This window comes from Scomber scombrus, chromosome 7 (assembly GCF_963691925.1).
Source record: "Scomber scombrus chromosome 7, fScoSco1.1, whole genome shotgun sequence".
In the NCBI taxonomy this organism is placed as follows: domain Eukaryota; kingdom Metazoa; phylum Chordata; class Actinopteri; order Scombriformes; family Scombridae; genus Scomber; species Scomber scombrus.
In genome coordinates this window covers 30,070,193-30,082,319 of record NC_084976.1, presented here as the reverse complement: position 1 = coordinate 30,082,319, position 12,127 = coordinate 30,070,193, and the positions used below count along the sequence as shown (strand labels likewise).

Sequence of the window (12,127 nt, the reverse complement as noted above, 5' to 3'; positions counted from 1 at the left end):
AAGGAAGTAAGGGAGGAAAGAAGGAACAGTCAAAACAGACGGGGTCAATTTGACGACACAAAGGTTAAGCTTCTATCTGCCTTCCAAATTCGGTCTGAGCTTTAAAATGTTCTGCATCGACTGATTTACATGATTTGCACCTGTGGAAATGATGTCTGTTGTTCTAGACGTTGCACTCAAAAGATTATTTTCAGTTTTGTTTTCAATACATAACTCCACACTGAGCCCTCATAGAATAACTACATAATGTGACTAATCCGATTTTGAGAATCTTTTTTAATTCTACTGTCAGTAATTGTCCAGAGCTTTAGGTGCACCATTGTATCTTAAAAAGAAAAAAAATCACATTTATTATATTGCAAAAGCAAAGACATTTTGAAGAAAAATTGATCCTGCCCCAATTGTTTCCCGCCAACATAATGAGAACATGTTAATTAAAGAACCTGTCAAGTAGCTACACTGTTCAAATTTAATATATGTGTAAAATGTTTATTCCATTTTTTTCGGTCAAAATATCCAAATCTTGCAAAACAAGTTAACCTTGTAGTAATTACAGCATTATTATTTTTTTATGGTCATGTTTAGGCACAGACAGATCTTGGTTAAAGTTAGTGAAAGATCAAAGTCTTGATTTAATACAAAAGAAAATCTTCAGTGACCTGAAACACAAGACATGTTGTGTTTATTAAAGGATAAGGTTGTCGCTTTTTACATATTTTTTATTGTCAAGAAATCTCATGTTTGGATCCAAACTGACAATGATCAAAGCCTGATATATCTTCTTCCTCTAAATCATAGACGTTTGTTGTTTACTATTGAAGTCCCACCACTGCGCTGGGTCACAAGTTCCCTCATTAGGAAGAGTTTGGTCACATTTGTTTAGAAATGGCTCCAAAGACTAATAACAGCGATCATATTTTCAGTCTCCAGAGAGTAGTTCTGTGAAAAAGCCATTTACAAACACTGACATCTTTTTAATAGTTTTTGGACAACAACTGAGGTCTGCAGCGGAATACCATATATCAGGCTTTGGATACACACAGTAATATACATTCATTGCTAGTTTGGCTCTGCACATGAGATTAGTTGACTATAAGAACAATATGGATGATCGCCAGCTTTATCCTTTAACATTGAACCAAAACAATGATCCTTCACTAACGTTATTTGTTGCCTAAACCCAAACATACGAGGGACTAATGATGCAACCCTTGGTCTCTGTTTAAACGTCTACCATCCATCCTGACCTCGATACAACTTAAGAGGGAAATATAAATGTAGCTTCATTGATTTGAATAAAACATAATTGCTAGTTAGCATAATTCAGGCAGTGACATTTGCCAACCCAAAAAAATTTAGTTTTATATTGGTTTCTAGGAGACAGGGTTGTCAGGTGTGTGGTTTCTTGCTTGGGACTTTAACCCTCCTGTTGTCCTCGAGTCAAGGAAGGAAGGGAGGAAGAAGGAAGGAAGGGAGGGAAGAAGGAAGGATGGAAGGGAGGAAGAAGGAAGGAAGGAGGGAAGGAAAGGAGGGAGGAAGGAAGGAAGGGAGGAAGAAGGAAGGAAGGGAGGGAGGGAGGAAGGAAGGATGGAAGGGAGAAAAAGGAAGGAAAGGAGGAAGGAAGGAAGGGAGGAAGAAAGAAGGAAAGGAGGGAGGGAGGGAGGACGAAGGAAGGATAGGAAGGAAGGGAGGAAGAATGAAGGAAAGGAGGGAACAAGGAAGGAGGGAAGGAAGGAAGGAAAGGAGGGAGGAAGGAAGGGAGGAAAGTAAAGGAGAAAAGAAGGAAGGGAGGAAGGTAGGGGGGAGGAAAGAAAGAGAAGGAGCGAGGAAGGAAAGGAAGGAAGGAAGGAAGGAGGGAAGGAAAGAAGGACAGAGGAAGGAAGGAAGGACAGAAGGAAGGAAGAAAGGGGGATGGAGGAAGGAAAGAAGGAAGGGAGGAAAGAGAGAGGAAGGAAAGAAAGAGAGAAGGAAGGAGGGAGGAAGGACAGACAGAAGGAAGGAAGGGAGGAAAGAAGGAACAGTCAAAACAGACGGGGTCAATTTGACCCAGGAGGACGACATGAAGGTTAATTTGTCCCTTTGGTAAATCATTTCTGTAGGTATTGATACTACAATGAATTTTGGTCCTTTCAGGTTGGCTTGCTTATTTGTGTCAAAGCGAACTCACTGCTTTGTTGAGATTCTGATGTGAAAAGTGTATTTATGTTTGTATTTTGAGGCTACCTATAGCAATAGGCTCCGTACAGATGCGTCGACTTGTTAGGGAATCCAAATGAGCGCACTCCTGCTTCGGGGATGCCTCCGCAGCGCTCCCTGGGGTTATGGATGGGAAATCGTACGCTGCCGTCCTTCAGCCATCCACCGTCACACTGGTCGTAGTTTTGGAAGTGCCAGGCGGAGTAAAGCTGGCCGACCAACGCAAGCTCAGCTACCTGACGCTTACAGGCGTGTTCTGCCTGCTCGAGGGAGAAAGATCCTGATATGTAGAACACAGAGCCTGTGAGAGGAGAGATTTATAGAAACACATCCAGAGATAAATCTAGTGGCTTGTCATCATTCAAACACAACCTGTGATTATGTTCAAAGTGGGATTAGTGGTATAAATCCTTTGTTTAACAAGTTTTAAACTCATTTGTCAATTCTGACAGCAGTTAATGTTTCCAGTGACAGAAAAAGTGAGGTATTTTTTTCTACTGTTACACCTCTTCTTGACGTTATTGTCCTGCATCCTTTGACAACCAGCTGTCTGCCCTAAAGAGCTGAGACTACAAAATCACTGTGGAATAAATGGGGCTTTTCCATTATACAGTTATAGCACTACTCGGCTCAACCATAGACTGTATATAAGAAATGGACGTAACATCCGTGACGTCACCCATTGGTTTGTGGACTGCTGCTCGGAGGCCAATAGTTTCAGATCTGGGCAGCATCTTGAAAATTTCAGGTGGATGCTGGGAAAAATAAAAACACAGATTCTACTTATATGGGCATCAGGAGGAGCATGAGGCGCCCTCCTGAACCTGTGAACCAATCAACCTGTCAATCACGACGCAGCCACGCCCTAATGCATACCCTGCTTTATCGTCAAATATAAAATCAGGGAGGCCAAAATTTCACAAATGAACATCATACTGCATTGAAGAAGGCTTTAAACTAGCGATTGAGACCATAAACACATTTAGAAATCAAGTGAGAAGTTGGTGAATTCTCCATTGACTTGTATAGAGACGGAAGTCCTTTTGACACCAAAACGGTCGCCCCCTGGTGGCCTTTTCATAGAATGCAGTTTAAGTTACTTCCGCGTTGGCCTCATTTCAGAGGACCAGAACTCCCCGCCTGGGCTCAACTCGACTTGACTCTACTTGGTTTTGGTACCAGGCAGGTCGTTTTCCATTACTTCATAGTCCACAACGAGAGCGGGGTCGTCATAGCACAGCTGCGCGAAACTGACAATGGAGGACATGGAGGCGATAGTGTACTTGCTGCTCGGTGTGGTTTTGCACACAACAGCCATGTATGCTAACTCGCGTGAAACAAATCGCTGTAACACTGTTGCCAGTATTTAAAAATTGCGGGTTTGATTCTTGTGTCGGATGTCGCCCTCATGACTCTTCCATAGACAACACTCTCTGACCAATCAGTGGTCAGCAGTCTGTTGACGTCACATTTTAGTATCGGCTCGGCTCGCTTGGAACCTCGCCAGAGCAGATGCCAAAAAAAGCACCAGGTACCAGGTACTATCCCTGATGGAAAAGAAAAATAAACAAGTAGAGTCGAGTCGAGTAGTGCTAAAACTGTATAATGGAAAAGCCTCAAAAGTGACATCTTTCTCTTCACACGACAATAAACAGTGCTGCTCCATTGACATTAACAGCACCTTCCACACCATGTGACAACTTGGGAAAATGCAGTCCACTAAAAAATGTGAGCAATTCGATACATTCTTCAATAACAACACATCTTGTTTTATTGCCATCAGACAGACCATTAATGTCTCAAGATCCAGAAATAAACCTACCTTCCAGTTTTCCAGGAATATTACTTGTCCTATGTCTTAAACTGACCCCCTAGACCTAAAAACAACTTGACAATATTGTTTGGCAGTTCAGGTCCTCCTGCTGCTTGGACCCTTTCCCTACCACATTCCTGTTAAACTGTTTTTAATTGCTTAGCACCTGAGGTACTAGAAATGATTAACTGCTTCAGGCAGGTGTATTTCCAGCAGCACTTAAAACAGCTCTCGTTAAACCACTTCTGAAGAGGAGCAACCTTGATGTGACAGTTACTGCTAACTATATGCCCATCTCTAATTTACCATTCCTCAGCAAACTGTTTATTCTCAGTTTAACAACGATCTTACATCAAACAGCCTTCTAGACACACTTTTCAATCTCACCATAGCACAGAAACAGAACTTTACAGCGGTTACCAACCCTGCTCCTGGAGAGCTATTACCCTCCATGTTTTGGGTATCTCTCCTCTCTAACACACCTGATTCTAATAATTAACTCTTTATCAAGCCCTTGACAAGCTTCAGCTACTTGATAAAGAGCTAATTATTAGAATCAGGTGTGTTAAAGTGGGGAGATAACTAAAACATGAAGAGTAATAGCTCTTCAGGAGCACGATTGGTATAATAAAATATCTGTTCTTGTGCTCCTGGGTCTCAGTCAGTTAGTTAGTTAGATAGTTCTTTGGATAGATGGATAGATGGATAGATCCCAATGGGAAATTCAGGTTACCAGCAGCTCAATGTAAGCATGAAAGTAATAAAGCAACAAACAACAGACAGTAAAAAGACAAGAGGTGTAAGAGTAAATAAAACCAATAGCAAGATAAAAACCATATGCAATGTCTAAAAGTAAATAATGATACTAAAATCTATTATAAAATCACATGATCTAATAAAGTGAATATTTAAAAAAAAAAAAAAAAACATTGTACTGGTGCTGGTTTAAAAAGTGCAAATTAAGAATAAACCATTCATGGACAGAACTTATGACCTTATGACTCTACCATTGGAGTTGTACAGTCTGATGCCTCGGGGTACAAAAGAGTTTCTGAGTCTGTTTGTGCTGCATTTAGAGCGCCACTTTCGATACTGTTCACCACAATATTTTACTGGAGGCGGTTAGAAAAATTGGTGCTAAACTGGTTCAGAACCAGCACTACTACATACAGCGCAGGCAGTTCTTTGTTTCCATTGGAGACTTTGCCTCGAGTGAGTATTATGTGTGGAGTACCCCAAGGTTCAATTCTTGGAACACTACTATTTAATCTCTATGTGCTCCCATCGCAAATGTTATACAGAAACAGGAAATAATCTACCATAATTATGCAGATGATTCACAACTTTACCAATCCCTATCCCTATCTCTTGAGGACCTAGATCCTATCCTATCGCATTCCCTAAGTCACGTATTGACGATATTAATCTATGGATGCCAGAGAACTTTTTACAACTGAACAAAGACAAAAAAGAAATCCCTCAAAAAATAAATACTACATGCAGAGACAGAACATTGCAGCTTAGTTGCAGTTCTCTGTCACTGGAAAGCCAAAGTGACAAGAGATTAGAAAGGATTTCAGGGGAATTTAATTGTTATATGTATTTGTATTCATGATCTTTATTGATTTTTGCTTTTCCTTTTCAAACTTGGGAAACCAGAGAAAACCTGTCTGATAAGAATCTGATGTACAAGCAAAGCAACTCAAAACGTACCAGATGTTACTGAGGTGAAGCAGAAAGCATCAAATCGATCGAGATTCTTATCTTTCGGTCCGTAACTGCGAACGCCCGGCTGTAAGTCTCCTCTACAGGCAGGTCGAGGATGAATAATTGGGTAACGAACAGTTCCATCGTGGAGCCAACCTGCATTACACCAGTCCAATCCCTCCGTCCAGGCTGAAGGAGAAAACAGGTTGATGTAAGAGAGCTGGTATCACTGTAGAGAATATACTGCTTGGTTGTGAATAAACACGTACCTCTGTACAGCTGGTCGTATGTGGCTAATGTGCTGTCCTGCTCAGCACAAGCCTCCTTAGCCTCATGGAAAGTGAATTGGTAACGCCCTTTTTTACTCTGATAGGGGAACACCACACCTAAAAGTAGAAGCCATCTTGTCAGTATTTATGTTTTTACAATTATACGGTGTCCTGTAAAAATCCAACTTCCATCAAAGGCCATAATATTCCAACCACTCCCATGCATTCAGTAAATTAAAGTAAAAATATAACCCATGTGCCTTAAAATTGTTTCAGTTGTTTACATATGGCCTACTGTTACAACAAGCATTGCTGCTGTTTGCTGTGTTTGCACTTTTTTATATTGCATATTGCACTTTAAACGCTTATAGATTATTAATGTCTTATTTATGTCTTAAATTGTTTTGAGTCGTTTTAAAAGTGTTTATGCCTCAGAGAGTGCCATCTGAATTTGGTTATATTGTTGTCTGACCCTCAATATGATGACAATAAAGGTTCTACTACTGAATGATCCATTGTAGGTGTAGGAACATCTCCAGGGCCGCATTTAAGGATTATTTTCATGATCATTTATTTTCTCCAATTAATGGATTTGTCTATAAAATGGTAAAAAAAAAATGCCCCTCATAATTTCTCAGAGACCATGGTGACATCTTCAAATGTCTTGTTTTGTCAACAGTGACAAAATCCAAATAAATTAAGTTTACCATCATGTATCATCATGTATCAGAAAAGCCCAGATCCTCACATTTTAGAAGCTGTAACTAGCAAATTGGTGACATTTTTGCTTGATAATTGACTAAAACAATAATTTGATATAAAATTAGCTGCCAGCTAATTTTCTGTCCAATGACTAATTGATTAATCGACTAATTGTTGCTGATCTCAACATTTTAAATTTCCAGCTGCATATGTCAGATTGAATTAATGTTCTTTAGCTGCTGCACCAGGGATGTACAAAAATAGCCTCCACACAAGGTAGGAAGGCATTCTTTCATTTCATTTTCAGTAAACACTGAGCTCCTTATCGTTTATTACCATCAATCGTCAAAGTAATGACAACATTTTCATCCTCAATGCCGTTCACAAGCTCGCAGCGATATACACCATTATCATCCAGCTCAAGAAGGCTGAGCTGCAGGGAGGCATCGATGCTGTGAGCATTGCGGAGAGACGCCCGTGGTCCAAGACGGCCATATGGCTTGGAGGAATGTGCGGTTGATATCATGATAATGTTCTCCGGCCCTGCATGTCCGGGCTCCAGCTTTGTCCATTTGATTCTGTAATGGCTGGGTTTGGCTTTCAGGATACACGGCAAGGTGACATTTTCACCCCTTCGGCCGACAACTTCGGCGTAAACAGGCGGATCGAAGAGATACTTCAGCTTCTTGGTTGCTGTGGGTGAAACCAGTAGGTGTCAATACTCATCATTGTCACATCCTGTCTGTCATTATTTAGACTGAATGCTGACATTATAATACGGGGTAATGCAAAGTCATTATTATTAGAAGAAAGAAGATATATTTCATATGTACAAATTTAGTCATATCTGATATATAGAAAATAAAAACAATCAAAATGTAAAAAAAGTAATTCCAAACTTCCCTTTAAAACCCTCAAACACACCCAGTGATATCACATTATTAAAGGATTATGGGCTGGGCAGTCAGTACAGAAGAAACAGCCACGATTAGCACTTGTTCACTGAGAAATATTGGTGACTAAGCTCTAACCAGAAAGTAATTAGATATGTGACATGGTGCTTTTTAGGAAAAAACTTATTTGTGGCTAAAGGTGTCTTAAAAGTCACCAAATCCTTCATGATAGTTGCTAAGTTGGCAACACTGCAGCTAACAGGTGGTGGACGAGACCAAACTGATAACAACGCTTCATCAAATTGATGGTATCGGCAAACAAGTCCGACTGTCCAACTGAGCATCACTTAACTTCAAATTGTAACCCCTTATACTCCTGACTAGTGAAATCACATTACTGTAATGCATCAAAAAAGTCTTGTGTTACTGCCCAGCACGGGTCTCGATCCGATAAATCGTACAAATGAAGGCCTTCACAGTGTTTATGTTATAGTCAAATTGTGACAGAAGGAGTTGAAAAATGAAGTGGGCATGCATGTTGGATTGTCAGTTTTAGAAAATAACAAACACCTCATTAATCACATTCAGTATTAAGAATATACCTGCTCTGGTGGGGGTATAAAAAGCTGAAGACCACCAGGTGAAGCAGCTTGTTGTTAATAGAATAATCACAGCACAGTTCATTATGAAGGGAGTCACTCTTCCAGCTCCTACAATTCATAAGAAAACAGTACAGGTCTTACTAAGATTCAGTCTTTGGGTGCACAAAACCAATTTATCACCATTTATCACATGCCAAATCCTACCTACAGGTGACTATTTACCTTTAATCTGAAATGTACTAAGTCAATGGAAGAAAAGCAACGATCCGAACCTGTTGAAGTTGAGAAGATGCAGATGTTCGATCACCCTCCCACGTTGTCGCACATGACGACGATGCTCTCAAAGTGTCAGATTGTAAAAAATCCTGGATAAGTCATAACTTTTGGAAGTCGGAGCTAGTGTTTATCTCAGTGAGCTCCTCTCTCCGAGCCCTGAATGTTCAGCTGTCATACCCAGTTCATCTCTCTCGCTCTGTCACTCCCCCCCCCCACTGTGGTCATATGGCCCAGTCTGTGGTAAACAGTGTGTAAACAGAGTTGTTGTCCTCTCGTCTCCAGATGTTAACGACCACATGAAGTTCTGACATTCAGTCATTGTCTCTTGTTTCCTTTTGAATTCTTCCCTCTTTCTGTTTATTGAACATCAGACAACATTAAACCAGAGCTGAGAGAGGTATTTGACACATTTTCAGTTCACACACATATTATATATAGCTTGCCAGGGTGCTTGAAAGACTCTGTCCAGGATAATGAACTGATAACCCTTTTTAATATAAAAAAGTGCTGTATAGGCCTACACACACAAACCATGAAGTGAAGTTATAATAAAAATAGAGGCCGTTTAATATTGGAGCACCTAAAGATTTTTTCCTTCAATTGGTTTTACAGATTTTGGAAGTTTTGCAAAGTGTGATTTTATATATATATATATATATATATATATATATATATATATATATATATATATCTATGTGGCAGTGATGTTTTTTTAATGCAGCAGTATTTCTGACCTCATCAATAAAAAAAGTCAAATTTTCCTGCCTGCTACTATATTGGCTCCTACTGTCAAACAGCATATTGTATCATACAGCGCAGACAGTGATGAGGCATCGTTGAACCCTACGGACAACAAGCCTTCCTGTGTATTCTAACCTTTCCCAGAAGGCTGTTGCCAAAGAGGACTATAGTGTGCATTCAGCCATCTTTGATATTGCCCACAGAGCTCTGGGGGCAGTGGGAGAGGAAGCTGTGTCTCGGCTCTAGTTTCCTCTGCCGCTCGTGGCCCCCGAGGCACAAGGGCCGCATTGTGAGAGCCACGGTCTCCACGCAGTGACAGCAGGCGGCGGTCACACAAACACCGTCCCAATGTGGAAAAAAGATGAAATAATGGGATTCTTCTGTTTTTGCTTGTGTTGCTTCTCCATTGTGCTCGGTCATCAATGGGACTCTTTCTTACCCTCCAATTAGTATTCACCCAAACACCTCTAGGTGACAACAGCCAACTGTCCCTGCAAAGATCTATCTATCTATCTATCTATCTATCTATCTATCTATCTATCTATCTATCTATCTATCTATCTATCTATCTATCTATCTATCTATCTATCTATCTATCTATCTATCTATCTATCTATCTATCTATCTATCTATCTATCTATTTCCTCGGCCTCCACTCTTTACAGTACCCATTAAAGTTTTTTTTACACATAGCATGTTATGAATGACACAACATACAACGTACAAGTGTGTTTTCTTGGCGTTTGCTTTGTGTTTTTCATTTTTCCGTCCACACCTGCCCTGCATCAGGTTCGTTAGCCCTGCCCAGCCCTCAGAGTGTTTACCCCAACCTTCACACCTGTCCTGTATCAGTCTCATCAGCCCTGCCTTGCTCTCAGTGACCTCCCAGTCTGCTCTTGTCTAGTCACCTGTTCCCCAACGGCTCCTTAGTTCAGTTGGTATTTAAATCTTGGTTTTCTATTCTCTCCTTTCCGTCTTGTCTAGTTTTGGCAAGTCTGTCCTACTCAGCTCAGCTCAGCCCTCTTTTTTGGCAAATATTGTGTCTTTAGGATCCTTTTACTCATCCTCCTTCCTGTTCAATTTCCCATTCTATCCAACCTCATGTTGTTTTCTCTTTCTTTGTCTCTTTCACTCTATCTCCTCTGAATGCCAGAGGTTACATTACTTAATACGCTTACAGTCATTTATCAACACGTTTCCCTCTATCCTTCTCTTCACCTCTCTCCATCATCAGCACCAGTTTTGGAGGATGAGCAGCATGAACATTGCCCTCTGCTGTACGATACGTAACCTTTAGAGATGTGCTGGGTACTGCCAATAAACAGCAACTCATTGTAATGAATGTTGTGGTAATTATTTATTCTACACACATGTATCCTATAATGATTTTACATGTAAGATCTGACAGAGAGTAAAAATAAGTGAAAATCTTATATTGTGATGCCATCAGCTCACAGTCGGATTAACTGACTCTTCTCCTACATACACCTATTACCTGTGTGCCCTGTCGCTTCAGTGCTGGAATAATACTTAATTTGTGTCAGTTTGTGGTGATTTGATTTATCACAAATTTAGGAGTATGCATCACAATATATACAAAGATAATAAAACTATTCTTATTTTTATAAACTCTCACACCAGAGAGGGACACCAGGTGGCTGGACAAACTGGTCAAGAAGGCTGGCTCAGTACTGGGGAGGAGTCTTGACCGTCTGGAGATTGTGGTGGACAGACAGATGCAGAACAAGCTACTGGCTATCATGGACAATGCCAACCACCCCCTCCACCACACCCTAGTGGTACAGAGCAGCAGTCGCAGTTGGCAGTTCATCTCGCTACGCTCACGGACTGAGCGCTTCAGGAGGTCCTTCGTCCCAACAACAATTAGACTGTTTAATGCCTCAGTTGAGGGCAGGGGCTCCTGACTGGGGCCCATTGCATCCCCCACTCCTTCTTCCCCACTCAGGCACTGGGCACTTTAACATGGACTTTTATTATTTATTCTATTGCACTACACACATTATTTATCATAAATGCTTTTTACCATTTTAACCCAGTGGTTGGTTATTATCTGTTTGTCTTTTGTCGTGTATCACTGTGTATGTATCTATGTGTATTTATGAATGTGTGTATGTATCATAGACTGTATATAAGAAATGGACGTAACATCCGTGACATCACCCATTGGTTTGTGGACTGCTGCTTGGAAGCCAATAGTATCGGATCTGAGCAGCGCCATCTTGAAAATTTCAGGTGCATGCAGGGGAGAATAAAAACACAGATTCTACTTATATGGGATTCAGGATCGGCATGAGGCGCCCTGAACCTGTGAACCAATCAACCTATCAATCACCACGTAGCCACGCCCTAATGCATACCCTGCTTTATCATCAAATATAAAATCAGGGAGGCCAAAATTTCACAAATGAACATCATACTGCATTGAAGAAGGCTTTAAACTAGCGATTGAGACCATAAACACATTTTGAAAACGTTTACTGAGGTTAGAAATCAAGTGAGAAGTTGGTGAATTCTCCATTGACTTGTATAGAGACGGAAGTCCTTTTGACACCAAAACGGTCGCCCCCTGGTGGCCTTTTGATAGAATGCAGTTTTAAGTTACTTCCTCGTTGGCATCATTTCAGAGGACCGGAACTCCCCGCCTGGTAAGTATGGACTGTGAGCTGCAAGATACCTGAATTTCCCCAGTGGGATTAATAAAGTATGAATCTATCAATCAATCAAACTCTATATTGATATGATTTATTTATGGGTTAACATATTTAAGTGAAGACACTTATTTCCAACATGGTCTTAATATGTTAAAAGACAAAGAAGCCTATATGAACTCTTACAGATGATTTTACCCTTAGTTCTACAACAAAGTAAGACTACAATTGCAGATAATAATGCAGGATCCTCTTTAGC

At 40.6% G+C, this 12,127-nt stretch overlaps 1 protein-coding gene across 1 annotated transcript; it reads right to left on the bottom strand.

The window, feature by feature from the left end:
* Positions 1–2,201: 2,201 nt before the first annotated feature.
* On the bottom strand, positions 2,202–8,268 carry hapln2 (hyaluronan and proteoglycan link protein 2). Its single transcript, XM_062422065.1, has 5 exons — positions 8,183–8,268; positions 7,024–7,380; positions 5,986–6,102; positions 5,723–5,905; positions 2,202–2,497 (listed from the first exon to the last, which is right to left on the bottom strand). Exons 1-5 carry the CDS (start codon positions 8,262–8,264, stop codon positions 2,220–2,222), a joined length of 1,017 nt encoding a protein of 338 aa, XP_062278049.1. The 5' UTR covers positions 8,265–8,268; the 3' UTR covers positions 2,202–2,219.
* Between the last annotated feature and the right edge of the window lie 3,859 nt (positions 8,269–12,127).